General features: G+C 45.3%; 1 protein-coding gene across 1 annotated transcript in view; it reads right to left on the bottom strand.

Moving 5' to 3' along the window:
• Window positions 1–6792, bottom strand: part of T265_06947 (hypothetical protein) — a gene marked incomplete at both ends in the record, with an annotated part of 80968 nt that extends 74176 nt beyond the window's left edge. The window contains one exon of the mRNA XM_009172350.1: window positions 6567–6792. Coding sequence (XP_009170614.1) covers window positions 6567–6792 — 226 coding nt within the window. The remainder of the gene's footprint in view (window positions 1–6566) is intronic.
• Between the last annotated feature and the right edge of the window lie 10684 nt (window positions 6793–17476).

Genomic DNA, 17476 nt, shown 5'->3' with positions numbered 1-17476 from the left:
CGGGATAAAGTATGAAGCCTGACGAACCCTCCGCTACACGTTGACAAAAACTTGGCTGCGGTGTGCACTGTCTCCGGCTGCACAAGATCACACCAGGACCGGGGTATTGATATAAATTGTAAGGGGTATGTCAAGCCCTTTTCCAAGAAACAGGTACGCCAGCAGAATTTCGTTTGTGGAAATCCAAACTAAGTACGTTCGGAATGATCTCAAACTAACTCATGCTTTTTCCCTCACCAGTCGCCCATACTTTATTTTTTTCTATTCCATTTGATGCAATCATTCCCGTTTGTTTATTTTCACCCTTTCTAACTTCTCGTCTCTTCATCTCAGTAGCACCTGAACACGCGAGTTAGTCTCTTCTTATTCTGTACTGAGCTGGCCAGTCGCTTTCAACGATGGTATGCCGATAGGCTTCCACACACTCATCAAGATACATGCTGCACGCTCCGGGAAACCTTGCCCTATCGCATACATTAGGGTGACTTAAAACAAATCCAAATCCATCTGGTTCACAATGAAATACAGTGTTTGTCTCTACTTCCCATTTTTTAGGTCATGAGTTTTCTGTTCATCACCAATCATTCGGGTGTCACCCACGTTCAGCCGGCCATCAGGGCACATCTGATAACAGAAAGGTCTATCCAGGCGGGACGTTCAAAGGTAATCATCGGACATCCTATCATCCTGTTTCAAAAGCTCACAGATTAAGAGCACTCCCTTTCGATAAAACTAAATCCACCGTTTAGTTGAATACTTTGTTGCACTCCCTTAAGTTAGCTCGTGTTTTTTCTCAGGACAACAGATTACACCTCAGCGCAATATCCAGAGTATCTGCTTGCAACATCAGCAGGTGAATATCCGAAATTTATGGATCTTGTTAATTGATAAGTCATCATTTAATCTTGTTTGGCCTCCTATTTGCACCCATACCCAGTCTCAAGTGTACGGAGTACGATAGTGCCCAAGTCTCTATCCTTGTTTGACCGTCCAAGGATAGGAAATCTGGACACATGCTCGAGATCTCAAGAGTACCGGAAACCATGGTTAGATAGAAGGCCTTCCTGTGAAACTGTCGTGTAAAGCAATCTCTCAACAAATATCGGCAACTTCATGCATGAGATGTCTAGCCCGAGTGCTTGACTTCAAAAGCGGAAAAAGTGGAATACCGATCCCCTGAAAGAGTTAGTAGGTCGGTATGTGATGATACTTACCCTAAAACGGTTTTTCCCCAAGGATGAGTCATCCATTGATGCTGAGGTACTGTGTTGACTTCACAATCGAATATGTAGGACGAGGATGAGATTTAATTTGGCAGAATCCGAGGTTTTTCCGAAGCCCACGTACTTTGCCTCAAAACAATACCTACCTCACGCTTCAAACAAAGTTACGAATAAAAAAGCGAGGTCTGTGCTTAGCCCATATCAGTATATAGCCGACTTCTCCAGCTTACTCATAAGTGTTTAATATTTTTTGCGGTGAATTCTTCCTTTCTAGCCCCGCACAGCCTAAACCTATAAATTAGTGGCTCACAAGACATGGTCCGACTCCCTTTCTTGTGGACGGCACTGCCTCCGCACCTATTCTCGGATTGATCAACCTATTTTTGACCTAGACTGACGTGACATGACAGTGAAGGGATAAACGAAACGCTCGCCGAAATAACCAGAAATAACTGCGCCATGGTATTAGGATAAGCGGGTTCAACATGCTGAACACTATTCCGGAAATTGGTGCAGCAAGGGAAGCGCGAATTTAGTTTGAAATGGTACCGCCATGCCTGCTCGTATTTCGACGGCATTTCATACCAAGGTGAATATCTAGATATATACCCCAAGGTTTTATGATGTGGTCATATCAACACGTTACCTCCACGGTTTTCCAAAATACGATCTTTGCTCCTCCATAGGCTGCATGTCTCAAGGATTACTTTTTTGTTTTTCTCGGTAAATTTTCGCATATCTTTTTAATTATTGCACTATTTTCTTGGGAAACCAAAGTGAAAAACAAGAATTTTTCCAGTGATACGGCGGTCACGTCAGGAAACGAGATTTAGTTGCCATGCTTTGTGCGTTCCAACAAGCCAGGACTAGCGAGCTTTAATTTAACCAAGTAATTTGAGAGTGTTGTCTGGTGGAAGGATCACTGGTTTGCAACAGGCCGAAAGTCTTGGCGTATTCGGAACAATGTTGCTGATGCACCAAAAACCAACTGGGCCTAAGTGTAATGGTCTTCCTATTCATCTATACTGTGCGCACAGAAGATATTGGGCGGTGGCTTGACTATGTTGGGAAGCCAAAACCTTAGAGCCAGATGTTAACGCTGCACTGGAACTTTTCCCCGGTGAGAAATTCACTTTCGTTATTATCGAAAAACGATTAGCAAATTTAGAACGACAGAGACTGTCGGAATTTTGCTCTCGTACGTTCAAGCAAGCCAGTCTAGCACAAGGTGGAGCGTCGCATTTTGCGGCATTAGTTTAGAAGTTCTTGATGATAGATCGTTGTGGCAGCAAAAATTTCGGGTGCGCTAAAAATATGTCAAATTTGTATTCATTCTTCGGAACAACAGAGGACCTTGAAATTTCATGAATTTTAGGTTTTCTTGGATTCATCCATGCAGCAGTTGCATCACTGCGTTTTCAACGTTGGGCAGATTTATGGCCCTCCTCGGATGATGAGCATTTATGTGCTTTTGGAAATACTGATACCTGCGGGAGCTAGCTCAGCAAAACTTCCTTCAGTTCACAGAGCACAACCGCAGCGTTCTGCGTTCTGGGCTTGGGGTGGGGCGACCCAAATGATGCAAAGGCTGCAACGTATTGCATGATGATTTTAGCCGTGAGCCTCTCAGAGTATTTTGCCAAAATTGCCGCACATTCTGTTATAAATCAGATGAGTAGACAGCTTTCACTGGTCTGTATTTTGCCGGAAATAATAACGACCGGAACAGATCGAATGCAACTGCATACAAACAACAACTGTGTTCACTTATGGGTTTTCTAGATAGATACAAATTCACATGGTGAAACTACCACATATTGACATGGCAGAATCAGGAAAGAACCTGAATTATTGTAGGGGTGGGTCCTGTTGAAAAAACAGCAACAAACATAAGGAAATTTACCCGGTCCATTGACCAAAGGGAGCAAGGTTTTGCAGTTATACAAAACGTCAGACCTCACAAAAGACCGGAACAGAAGTAAGCATGAGAAGCATGGAATACAGGGACTCAACTGCATAAATCCGATTCCACAAATTAGCGTCGAAAAAATCATTCTGAGTTCAGTGAATAACAAATCAACGGAGGAAGCATCAAACCGACTATTTAGCGGCAACCAAACCAAAATGCACAAGAAAAGGAAAACATAAAATGCGGCAACCAAACTACCCAGTCTAAATTCAGGTTACGATTCTACGGTGCAACACAAAATCGTATGTATGAGCTGACAGAATGAATCCGCTAAATATTGAAATATCAAAAAGGACCAAACAAATTTGGGGACGAAACCCCAAAACACAGCACAGTTCCGGAAGAGACCAGTCCAAAACTGAAACTAAAATTCCCATAGACTATCCAACGAATGGTCAAACTCATGACTTTAGACGCCCACAACCTCATTAAAAAATGCGGGAGAATAGTCAATATGCACGTAGAACCTTCATAAAAAAATAGGGCCAGAATTTATAAAGCAACTCAGCTCTACGATAGAACGAAGAGTTAAATCCACCGCTAGAAACAAGGAAGCTCCTCTGGAGAACAAGCCCTCCAAGTTGAGTAAAACCGAAGAGTACAAAACCACTCATGACGCATCCTGAATAAAAAATCCTCCCAAAAATTAACTCACAAGAGCTGAGGAAAAACGTTCTTCAAAAGGCTCAACGTAAAATTCGAAGATGCGTCAAACCCAGAATATTAACTAGCCTGGAAGGGGCGGTGTAATCTATCGGACTCAGCGAAAACGCTCAACAACAACTTTGGCTGACCGTCATTTTGGCCGTCACACGCAGCAGGCTTTACAGTGTTTTCCGACAAAGAAAAAGAAGCGACGACCAATTCCAAGAAGGCTGAAGATATAGTGATGCTATCAGCAGACAAGGGACGCTTAACAGTGATAATGCAAAAAACGGACTAAATCAACAAGTTGAAAGCGCTACCGAAAGACGTAACCATGTTTTGCCATTTGAAATGTGTCCAAGGAAAGCAGCTAGCAAAAAATCAACCATAAATTAAAGAGGCTCCAGGATTTCCATTAGAATACGAGAAATAAATAGTGGTAAAGAAGAGCTTGAGATGCAATCACTCTCTGCTTCTACGGACTGCGAAAGTTACACAAAAAGACAAAATCCCTCTGACCTGCAATCTACGCTCATTCAAAAATAAGGGGCAATTTTCGAGGAGGGTGAAGAACGTAAACACCTATCAGGATAAAATCATGCTCTCATTTGAGGTGCTTTTATTATTTACGCCTGTAAATATAAATTACGCCTAGGGAACTGCGACAACATAGTTGGAGAACGGTGACATGCCAACTAAATCGCTGGGGAAAGAGGACCAAATTCTCCACCTGTCCGTGATCACACATTTCGAGTTCAGTGGAGAACAGCACGAACAACTAGGAGACGTACACATGGGATGACCAATTTTAACAATTATTGATGGAATCACGAAGCAAAGTTACACCTAACCTTATCTCACGATAAAAACTCCAAAGATGGGATCAGTTAACTGGACGACATCTTTGCGATAATCAAACCAACAAGCTGCACCGTGCAGGACAACTATTGAACGACGTTTTTGAAGGCGTTAAATTCACATTCTAAGAAAAGAACAACAGAAAACTGGCATTTCCGAACGTCCTTATCACTAGAGTACCAGACGGACAACTGCAAACCAAATTCCACAAAAAGGCAACGCACAAGGGCTAACTTCTGAGTTACCATATCAACTGCCCAAAATGTAACAAAAAAGCTGCATTTGGACTTTTTTCGGTTGGATAAAAACACATTGCAGTAAAACAGAGCCCAAGAATAAAAAGTCTGCACAAATTGTTCAAGGAAAATGGATACCTAATAAATTCAATTTGGAGATCAGCTAGAAAGCCAAACACGACTAACACGGCGGCACAAAATGGGAGCAAACAAGTCACATGCCTATACGGCAGAAACATCATCGAAATGACCGTGAGGCTCTCACAGAAGCAGGACACGACAGTAGCTTACATGCCTGCAAAAGGTTTGCGGAGGGCACTATCAGAACCAAGGGGGAAATCAGACCCACTGATGAAGAACAGTGTCATACACAGGATTCAATGCAACGACTGCGACGAAGGATAAATAGGACAGGTAGTAAGTAAGCTCTCCACTAAAATACACAAACACCAGCTCGCTTCAAAAAAGATACGATCGATTTTCTCTTATCTACGTGCACAAAGGTCGTTCGCACATTTCATCAAGCGAGATGAAAGAACACGGAATATATGAAATTGTGGTACTCCGACGAAGAAGCTATCAATAGCCACAGTGAACCGCTGAGAGCACGAGAACACAAAAACCACGTATTTCTGAAGTGAACAGGCAACCAGAGGAGGAAGAAGCGGGGCATCTAATCCAAACGGCCACATCACTTGAATTGTGGGAGGCATCAGGGCAATAAACCAAAGTAAAAAATTAACAGACGGACGCAAGGGCGCCAGCCAGTACAGTGGAGAAAAGGTCGTCGCAGCCGGCCACTCACTTACGACAAAGAAAAAATTAGACCAGGAATCAATGCGAATCGAGAAGAGGGCTACGGGATGACCAATCAACTTGAAGAGCGGCAAAAAGCAATCCAACGAAAATCATGAACGGACCAATAAATCCACAGAAAACGTTACGACCCAAATAACAAATAACCCAAACGTTGCTAACAAATAACATTCAAGTGCTATATAAACGCACTCAGTCAAACATGTGACACCCACTCAACGGCGCACTGATGATGCCATTTTGTGACGAAACGGTTGCAATCTAATTGCTAAGTTCGGTGAACAAACCAAGAGCCGCCTGGTCAACAACCAGTATCCAACAAAACACAGTGACATGAGCCATGCAAAACGCAGGGCAAACAGCGAACTGCCCACTGATGTCAAGAAAGAATTATTCCAAATGGTCAGTGTACTGTGTGGATATTCGGCGTTCTACAAATACCACACAAACGCAGGTGGGTAAAGCGGAGATGCTTGCTCGATTACTCACTGTAGATATATTCTTAACTACGAACTAGACGTTAGTAAGCTGACTGCAGGGTGGAGAAAGGTCATTGGCCATCTAATCAACAGCCGGAAAAGCATTTCAGCTAAAATCGTCACACTCCATGGTTTGGAGGGTTGGAAGGAAGCACAATGGGAATTCTGAGGTAAGTGCTGTCACCGGTGTTGTTGTGGTGTCGCAACTGGCTAGAGGGAGTTTGATTGTTGAAATTAATTGATCATAGTAAAAACGCCAGTGAGTGCAGGCGAAAAATGCCGGAAAAACGTTCGTTAAATTCTAAACGTCGAATGGTAACGTGCCAGCACGTGGGCCCACATAAATTGTGCCTAAACATTTTTGATCCGGGTCCAAAATGCAGGTTAAAAAGTTGGAAGAATATTATTTTCCGAACCAAGCTTTCGAAATAACAACCATCGTTGCTCGATGAACGTGCGCGCTCTGAGTTTGAGGATCTCAACGTATCCTCGCTGCGTATTAGTTGGTCCAAATGTGAAAATCTGCTGACCAAATGTTGATCAAACAGTGAAAGACTAAGCACCATCTGTCCTCACAGGCAACGGCATTCTAAAGGATATAGGTCAAGTAACATGAGGCGCCTGTAAGATCCGGGCGGTTATGGATCTCACAGGACGATTGCGACTGTTAGATTATACGCAGTTCGTAGCCAGTAGTCAATAGGATCAGACAGACGTGAGGCAGCAGATGATATATTGAGGACTGACAGGAACTGGTTCTACAGACAAACGGATTAGTAAGCATCATGAATTAAGCATACGTACAATCAACAATGACGCAATCGGCAGGAGCGAGAAATAGTCACTGTCGCAGAAGGAATTTCTATAGGGGCAACAACAAGTAAGCACCAAACGATGCACAAACATACGTATAGGGGCAGTCTGACAGTGTGAGTTGGCCATAACGGCGCAGGAGTCAGTAGGTTCGGGATGTGAGGGACCGTCTTTCGGTCGGCGTCGATGCAGCCGCTCGTGTCGCGCGGCAGGTCAGATTATGCGGTTTCGTCCGTTTAAAACAAACCTCAGCAAAGGCCATCCGGCAGGCGTGATACATGGGTAATACAAAATAATCAGCCGCTCCGGACGTCAGGTCGGTGTAGTTGGTAGCGCGTTCGCTTCCCGTCCGGTGGGTCCGGGTTCGACACCAGGTCGACCTGCTTTTCCATCGGAGTGGGCGCTCAAACTTGGTGCAATCGAGACGAACTTGCAGGCAATGACAGACGGGCAACAAAATATTGACATCAGTTACTGGGGGATAAACAGACCTTAAGTAGGAATGAAACGGGGGAAACGAGCAGCAGAAAAAAGAAACGGTGTCATAATAAACAGGTGTAAGTCTTGTTACTCACGAGAAGTCGGAAAACAAGGAAGGTTACCCTTGTTCACCGTTGATTCACAGGGGAAATCAACAGCGCCTTTCATAATCAACGGATTTGAGCCCGGTACTCATTGTTGAAGCAGCATTCTGGACGCGCACAATGAGCGTTAAGTTGGATTTGCGTCCCGAGCAGACAGTTTGGTTGGCATATTCAACCAGCGGTCTGGCACGGGCTTTAGAGTGTATCTGGATATCCATGCGAGTAATGAGGGAAAAGCCGAATCCTCCGAGGGACGACAAATGAGTTTTGAGCCAGTTTCTTATGGTGAATTGAGGTCATGTTTGAAGAAATTCAGATACCGAAGAACTTTGGCATCTGTCCATGGGATGCATCCTGGTACGTACACACCATCTGTAACAGAAGTATCGGCTCAGTTTCTTGGCCACATGCGGAAGCACTTTTCGTTATTCGGAGCAAAATGCTAGTGCAGTGACCACTGTCTTGACGAACGTTCGGGGGACACTTTCGCTGTAACTCTAGGCTTCTATGTCATCCCGAAAGTAGATATGGGCTTGAACGAACAGATGGAATGTCTTTGGCTTACAAAAGTGGTCCAGAAATGGAGCCCAGGGGAATTTCGATGAAGACCAGTACAGAAAAAATACCGATCAATTATCCTTTCAGGAAGAAGGTTTTATCTGATGGGAACGTCCCAATCCGGCGTAGGAGGTTTCCTTCCATCAATGACACTAGGGCTTGAAAAGGGGCGGAACGAGTGAAGTTCGATTAAAATTTTTAGGAAATCGAAAAATATGATAATCAATACAAGTCCTCTCTCTTTGGCTATCCATTAACATAAGTTTGTTTGTCACAGAAGAATCGGTCCTGATGGATTCGTTTCACGTGCGAGATATCAATTTCTATGTGATTTAAGATGGCCCACTTTAGGTTTCTTTTCAACACCCTGCAATGTACACTCGTGGGGCTATTAATGTCGTAGCTATCGAGAGGTACGCAGTCACCAGCCTTGTAGATTGACTTGACAATCGATTTCTTTCGAGTTAAAAGATGCGTTTGCCCTTGTCGAACGGCTAATGAAACACAAAGTATAAATGCTGTACCGGAATGCACAACGTTGCACCATGAAATCAAACTGGCCCTATTCTAGCCTCAGCAATCAGTTCCTCAATTCAGAAAGTGCCTGTTTATCTTCTGTGTCAACTTTGGCAAGCTTATTAAAAAAATAACTGGAACGCCATTGTCAGAACGTACGGACATCTTTGGGTATTTCTGGTACGTTTGAGTGTGCGCTGGGCCTTTTGGGGCGAAAGTACCAACAGGATCGTGAAGTGTTACAAAAGTGATCTTATGTGTCACCCCCTCTGCAGATCGCCCCATTTTGTTAGTCAAGAAAGATTCACGTTTCATAAAGGCTCTTAAGACAGAAGTATTCAAAGCACGCTTGAAGTCACGGGATCCTGAGCCTGTGGGATTTGAAGTCAAAGTTCAGCTCGCAGTGCTCACTGTGTCACAGTAAAACTTCAATCAACCCTTGATTAGTGAAGCGTCTTTTGTTAGTGATAACCAAAGTTTGAAGTAATGGTAGTTGGCTTGCACTGTTTCTAGTGATTGGGACGACGTTTTGAGTACAAGCGCCTTGTGAACACCCTTGATCATTGCTGATGCAAAATTTCTACTAGACACGATGCGCTCGAACCCCGCCCGGGAATACTTGTAAGAGGTAAATTCAATTACCAGCAAGATATTCGTGAAGCACGAGCTGGAGGCGAGTTACTCAAGGCTTTATATGAGGATAAGTTTATCTTCTGAGGGGCTTGAGGGGCAACGGTAGACTGTACCAAGAAGAGCCGGTCCACGCAGCCGGATGTGAATCCACGGTGCATCATGAAAAGAGGCGGGACTGGTGGTGGAGAGTATGATCGGGATACGCAGGGCCGTGTGTAAGTTTAGAACAACCACACTTGAGATCTAGCGTTCCGAATCATCTCAGATGATGGGGTAGCTGTATTTAGAGATATTCGCGCCAGAGACATGTGATTTGAGCTAAGTTTCTGGTTTCACTCCCCGAGGACTTCGGTTTGCGCTGGCTTTCCATTTTGTTTTCCCCTCGTGGTCAAAATTTTTTATAGGTTCTGCTTTGGGCTTGAGCGATGCCAAATTTTTGACGCAAGGATTCGTCGTTGTTCAAGGACTTGGGGTAAACGGGCGTCCGTTTGTTTCCTCGGGATTTTGAACGCGGTTTGCCTGGCACGTTGTCTCCGTGAAGCTCCATGTGGTCGTTTGTGAGATTGCTGGCATTAAAGAAGAGTAGTCCTTTCGATAGCACCCCTAAGAGTCTCATTTTTGTAGAGTATCGCACCTTGGATCCCGTAAGCGGCTTTCGGATTAAGCAAAGTTTACGTGAATTACTTGGCCACAGTCACATCGCGCTTGCGTCCGAAACCGGCATGGCCATCTAGCCGAGGTGAGTGACAATGGCAACGGTTATCATGGCGATAGCTTCATGGTGGTCACTACCTACAGAGCATCACATTCATAATAGGAATGATAATTTCAGCTACCTCGTGACGCTGTCTTATCTACAGCGTAGTTGTGCAGAAATGGGAAAAGGGATCATCAAGAGAGATGGCTCGTCGCCACTGCGCAAATCATGCTGTTGTCTAACAACAACATTTTGCGTCTACTGGGCACCGTTGGATTACGCCAAATTTGTTGCTTCATCAGAACCGTTGATCTGGTTCCTCATTTCCGCAAACTAAAGCTTTGTGGTCATGTATCAGATGGGCTGGCCCCTGACTGAAAGCACACCCAAGTTGTTTTCGCCGAAACTATAGGGTTGTGACTTTAACGGGGAGCTTTTGTAATTCATTCATACCTTTCAGGGACATAATGTTCGCAGTATTTTGTTTAAGTGGGGAACTTTTAAGGTCATGGACCCTCACACATTCGCATTTTGTTACAGGCTAGGCCTGTGTGTAGGCCTGTGTTAATGTGCAACCTTGAGTATGGGGCTTCAACTCTAGCCAGTAGTCCAGTCCAATGGCCAGCAACGGCCCGTCATACATGTACCAATACTCGATGTCACTTGTCGAGGCAACTTCTAGTAATTTCATCGCGCGTGCACATGCTCATGGCTGACTATAATATCTCAACTATACATACAACGACCAGCGGCGGTCCCTCCTATCCATACGTCGTCCACTTGCTATTATATCACGGCTAAACAATACCTGACCGCTCCTAACAAATCATGTTTTTGTTTATTTGTTTGCGCCGGACAACCATAATGTGTGGCCAATCCAGTTTTCCGTTTTTTTTACTCGACAGGATTTCTGAAAAAATATATAGTCAATTATGACTCGTACACATGTTTCTCGATATCATTTAAAACACCATAAGCAAAGTTGCAGCGGCTATATCATTAGGTGCCTAATAAATCCCTTTGTCCACAATTCCTGTTCAATGTCTGCGCTGAACCTGGAGACAAAGTTAAACTCATTACTTAGTGAACTAGTCCAATAGGCGATAACCAGGGAGCCCTGTGTACATCGGTGATTTGATAGCGGGACTCGGTAACCACCAGCGCTACTGGGCGCAGCGAGGTTAAAGCTGAAGAAGGGCCTTTACTTGTCGGTGGTAAGACCAAATGGTGTATACTTGAGCCCTAGGGTCCAAGGGCCACACGCGCCATCAAACGTGCACCCATGGATGCAGCCGAACCCAAGATCTATTGAGTGGGCGGGTGCATAATGCACAATCCACTCGTTTAGAGCACCAAGTCCATACTACACTCGATTTCTGCTCCGATAGTGATACAATGTAGCTTAATAAAATCGACAGCACGGTCTTTCTCATCAAAGCTCACAACCATCACACAGTCAACTCATTATATCCAAATAAATGCGCTAGTAAGATAGCCAACTCTCTCAGATAATGAAAACGATCTAGCTGAAATCTGCGAGAACACATTCTTCTGTGGAAACCCCGGTGCACAACCAAAAAATCGCCATCTCACTGTCGCTTCATGGGTTTGCTGACACCGACCCATATAAGCTGTGGTTTTGAGACAACCGGGAGAGGATGCGTCGGATCGACATTCTGCGGAATATCCGACGGACCTTCTCCCGCATTACTCGCATGGACCTCCAAATACTCTATGGGGCCTACGTCAGACTGCCCCTGGAGTACGCCAACTAAGTTGTCTACTCTGGACGCATGAAAGACGTCATCCTCATTCAGCGTGTCCAGCGAGCCGCTACGAGAATGGTTGCCGGCCTCAAATCCGTGGACAACGAAACGCGTCTCGCGATGCTCGATCTCCTTCCCCTGGAGTACCGTCGCCTCCGAGGTGACCAAATTCTTACTAATGTCCTGTCTGAACAAAGGATGACAACAGGATTTTTACCGTTGACCCAGCAAACACACGGTGGGGACATAGTAAGAAGATATTCAAGCTCAGAGCGCACACATTCATTAGACAATTTTTTTCTCATTTCGGGTAGTAGCTGCGTGGAATGACCCACCTCCTAAGGCTGTCCACGTTCCTTCTAGAACCCAGTTTAAAACACTATTAGACATTTATTTATGCAAATCCTCGCGCTGGCGAGCATACTGCCCCGCGCTGAGAACACACAGAGCAGTGCAACACCCTTTTTCACTTGTGCCATTCAGGTGAACGGCAGCCACTTTTCGACAAGAACAGCACCGACCCGGGAAACTTGGGCAAAAGCCTCAGTCCTGTGTATCACTCCGTGAATCCGTTATTCCGTGAATCCAAACACCTGAAAACGCTTTGGTTCCGATTCTTAAACAGGCCATGTCTCACGGCCATACGACAGGAGAGTCCGTACTGCAGCCTGATACACACGTTACTTGACACCATAGGTGTTTCGGACTAGCAAACGCGATCCGAGCATTACGGCTTCATGCATCGGCCTCATCTGTCACTACAATCAAAACCAATACAACTTCGAATGTATATAAAACTCTGCACCCCACCACCCATCCAACTGGATCAGAAAAATACCTGCGATCTGATATAAGCTTTGTTCTACCTCTGAGGATATTCCCGGCAGACCAAAAATACCCCTCCTCGCGGGATCGCACATCTGAGCCAAATCATCTCGAAAATGCTGTCCGTTACGGGGATGTCCAGAAATCGAGGTATTTCAGTTCAATGACGGCATAGCACTGCTGTGCCCAGTTTGACAGCACACCCGCAACTAGGCCCTTCCTTTTCTTGATAACTTTCTTGCCTCATCGTCCACTTGTTCCATTACCTACAACTACAAACTCATCATACTTTATTCTGACTAACCTTATGATCATGCCTGACGGAAGGCCACCCACCTGTTGGGAATGAACATCGTTATGGTAACGTGACACTTTGTGGGTGCAGACTGCGCAACGTTGGACACAATGACTTAGGTCAGTTCATCAAAAAAAACAGCTGCGTCTTTTCCTCACGTTTGAAGATGAAAACAACGTCTGCATACTCTAGATCAACAAGATTTTTGCCAGATATTTGAAAACTGGAGCCAGAAGACCTTTTAACGTTCGTCTCACGAAAGTAAGTAAGGATGGAGAGAGGGCGCTCTCTCCGCTTCGCGTACGGAATCTTTAGGAGCTCCCCATATATTTCCGTAACATGCCTAATCCTTCTGCGCCTCCCGTCCGTGACGATGCAAAAGACTGCACGATTGATAACTCTCAATTTAACTGCATGCCTTCTCCGCAAAGTACACTCCTCCCCCACGATAATCGTAATCATAATCCGCCTACTGTAAAGAAGGAAGGTAAAAATGATTCCGGTTTGAGCTAACCCTGGCTTTAGCATATGACCCGAGTAACCGCCATATGAACCGGAGTATCCATTAACGGGAGAGGAGAAGATGCTACGAGACTCACCAAACACACGTCATGTGACGCCTCAGGGGTAATTGGTTTTGCAAAGCTTTTATTTCGGCTGTACCAGCTCCAATCTGAGGTCAGCTCATCGTACGAACAGGCGAGAACGCCAAATATCTCTGATCTCATGCTTCCTCAAGTTCCAAGGTACCTTAGTTGGACAATGCAATTCCTTTATACTCACATATGTCCTCACCAGTCTGCACCGACCGCATACCTATTATCTGCACGTAAATATCGATTACCGATTGTGAATTCGGGCAATTTCGCCTCAATAAAGTAGTCAGAAATGGTGATAACTTTTGACTGTCTGTTGTTTCAGGAGGCATTCTAACTCACATCAAAGTGCTTTCTAGCAAACCTTTCGGACACTTCTTCCTGTTTTGATTTCTCAATGTAGGCGTGGCTGTCTTACTACCTCGTTTGAATGGCAGCGATGAACTACCACGAACCCTCGATAAACCCAAGAACATCCTAGCTACAATGATAAACATGAACGGCTCCTCCGAGATGTTCATATATGGGGCTGTCCACGAACCGAACTACAGCGTCGCGATGATGGTATCGCAACTACGATACCCAGTCTAATGGCTTGCCCGTAGTTCACCATATCGCTAATATGTCCCGGACGGGCGTGTTGCCCAGAAGACCGTTTCAGTCCGTTTGATTTGTGCAAGGACTTAAAAGCACTGACCATCTTATTGTGCAATCTGCTTGTTCTGCTCACAAAACCAATATTTGAGCCAACGGCACTATTGGTGACTCGGCAGACCGGTGAAGATCAATCCTTCCCTCAAGTCAGATGTGACGTATGCTGACCGTTGCAAGAAACAAAAAGTTTACTAGCTGTGACGAATTCCTTAGTGTCAGCGGGTCGCTTGCCGCAATCATAGAAGAATTTTTCATGCAGGTTGCGAATATCCAATCGAATTTGAGTTTGTGCGGTTATACTGAGCGTGATTATTTTCTAAGTCGTTTTGAGGTCATCTCTAAATCTAATAAGTAAGAAAACAAGTGGAAAAAACAGCTTTTCCACAAAATTCCCTAACGTTTCCATAGGGACAACGTGCGAAGCCACCGGTAGCCACCAAAATAGGAATACTGCGCCCACAATAAACTCCGAGTTCGTTTAAACAAATTCCAATTAATCCGCGGCCGCTTGGAGAGAATTTAGGTTTCAGAGCAATTACCATCAGATGATAAAACTTTGTTAAAGTGCTTCCTTTTATGGATGACGGTTACAGAGAAATTTTGTGTGCGCGTCTAGGACGCGGCTATTGCCCAATTTTCCCAGATTGCGACAATGGTACTGGCATGCAGCGGCCTCCGGCACCCGATTGGCGATTGAGTCCATATTTTCGATCAATCAGGGTTTGGCTTAGCGTTAGACCCACCAGTGTCTCAATCTTTTGACCAATCCCGTTGCAGAGCTGAATCACGGGCGTTCAGGCGGCTGAACTTTAGGCCTCGGCTTAACAACCCGGTCGTTTGCGTGGGAAGTGTGTTCCCATTTCCCATATTGGGTTTGTGGACCCGAAACTGTAGAATAGTTTGATGGATGTGCGCAGGTTCCCAGTATTCGTGTTGGCCCCAGTGACCGGCCCCTCTAAGTGTTCAGCGTACGTGTACGCGACTCAAGATAACGTGTGATACCACCACAGAAACCCATCACGGAGGGACTGGACCCCACTATGTTTTGCGCCTCCATGACCCATCCCCAGCAGCTCAATATTGACTCAATATTGAGGCGTGTGTAACGCGCTCAGAGTCCTCCTCAATAATTGGATTTCTGACCAGGAGAGCCTCGTCATCTATTTCTGGGATTACGACCTGCGTGGTAATTGTGCTTTAAAAAACCCGTGCCGATTCCCGCAAATCTGTGGTTAAGCTCTTGAGTCAAAGGGTTTGGTTAGGAGATTCATTCGCCCTCCTCCCTCTCTGGAATTCAGCGCATGGCTGCGATCCTGTAACTACAAATCTCACCAGTCCAACCGCTGCATGGGGCCATCAACTGGGTCACCTTGTTACACAGCAGAGCTGGTAAGCGGAAACAAACTACCGCTGACGCCTTACTTCTCTCTTTCCACATTATTGGCATTTGTAGGTCCCTTAGTGAGCACTGTGATTCTATTCACCTTAAAACGCCCTTAGCCACCACATGGCGTCGGCAGCTTTAGACATCCCGAAGTCAATCTTCAAGCCCCGGCGTCCTGATTATCTGGCTACCTGTAACGTTCGCATTCCGAAGCATCAACGTCGTCCGAGACAGTAACATCAGTGTTGGAACTGCCGCTTCACTGACACACAACTACAAAGTTTAGTTAATTGATTTCAAACTCTTTGAAAAAAGGAAAGGGTGGGTAAGCGAGGGGACTTAGTACTGGCCTGTGGCAGGTGTCTATACCCCATCAGACAGTTTGCAAAGAATCCAACAGCTCGAACTCCACTGAAATCCATTAGCCGCCATTTCTTGCGGTGTATCCTGCCAAGTGAAGGAGAGGGGGACACGGATATCCCATCCTGGAAGGTAGACCACACCAACAACACCCAAACTTTTCATAATCCGTTTCACCCTTTTCTGCTAAATCGTACGTTTTCCACCTCATGGTTTGTGCTATTCTGAAGAAGGAACGGAAAACAAAATTAGTCTCGGTGAACAGTACGTTGGTATGCAAAACACATGGTCGAGCCACCGCAGCAATGGTGCTGAATTTCTCGGCGACCGAAGTACATGCTACTTAATCAAATGCTCGTTTTTATTTGCCTGTTCACAAATTGGTTGGCGCCATTCGACACCAGCATTTGCGAGATATCGGTGGTCAAAACTTGAGGGCTCGTTTAGCCTGAAGACACATCATATGTTCGCAGATGCCATGTCTCGCAACCGCACATGTTTCGCCGTTACTGTAGCCTGGCACATGTGGCTCTTGAGATCCGGTGATATGCCTTTTTGACGCCACAAGTGGTACAAATTAGGAAACGTGATTTTAGCCTTTGAGATTCGCCACTGACTTTATCAGACACAGTTCCGTCATAACTAACACAACTACTGGGGTATGCCAAAATTTTCTTCCTGAATTGCAGGGGTTTGTCTCGAAATCATACGTTGTGAAGCATGACTGTACGCTTCGAAAATGCAAGCCGCATACTGAAAGGCCTTATAATGGTGTTAGTTTAGTTACCAGGACTGGTTCTTCGCTCTCGTCTTCAAAGATGAGAATTGTCGCCTGCGTACGCCAGATGAACACGGTTCTTACCAGCAACAATTTGAGCACCAGGGTTCTGAAGACCTTCCAGCGTTTGTCCATCGGTGAAGAAATCGAGCCAGAAAAGAGACAGCGGACAAGCTTTTCGGACGCCACGTTTTGTAGGGGGCTCTCTGGAGAGCTCACCATAAACGCATAGGCCAAGAAGCATGTGAATATATGGATAAGATTATCACAGAAACCCGTTGAGCGAGTGTTGAGAACACTGACAATCGGCAGCATTGAACACACCCTAAGAGTCCAGGAATTCCAAGGTTGTGGGTCGTCTGTATATGTGGCGTTGCTCTAACACCTGTCGAACTGTCGATCTGGGATGTACAGACGACGCTCTCATCTTCCAAGCGAGAAATACTTAGGTTTCAAACACACGGATGTACTTCACTACAGCGGTGAGATAGCAAACGGCTACTGTTTTATGTGTGCAAACCTTGGGCAAGAGAGGAGAATGAGTCTGCTGTTGTACTATATGGCAGCGAAGCATCAATGTTGAACACTAGTGTCATGGTGAGATAGTCAGTTGAAAAAAACAACTACATACAAATACATGCAACCGTCACGAAGAGACTGGACCTTATCGTAGTGTGTCGGTTTGTGTACCTCGGCGACCCATTGAGCTATACTGGGGAGTGTTCGCACGACACTCACAGAGTCTCTCATACCAGGTTTGTCAATGGTTAGAGGTCTGACGAACACAGTCT

Source organism: Opisthorchis viverrini, assembly GCF_000715545.1.
Source record: "Opisthorchis viverrini unplaced genomic scaffold opera_v5_152, whole genome shotgun sequence".
In the NCBI taxonomy this organism is placed as follows: Eukaryota; Metazoa; Platyhelminthes; class Trematoda; order Opisthorchiida; family Opisthorchiidae; genus Opisthorchis; species Opisthorchis viverrini.
Note: the sequence above shows the minus strand (reverse complement) of the source record. Positions and strands in the feature narration are given on the sequence as shown.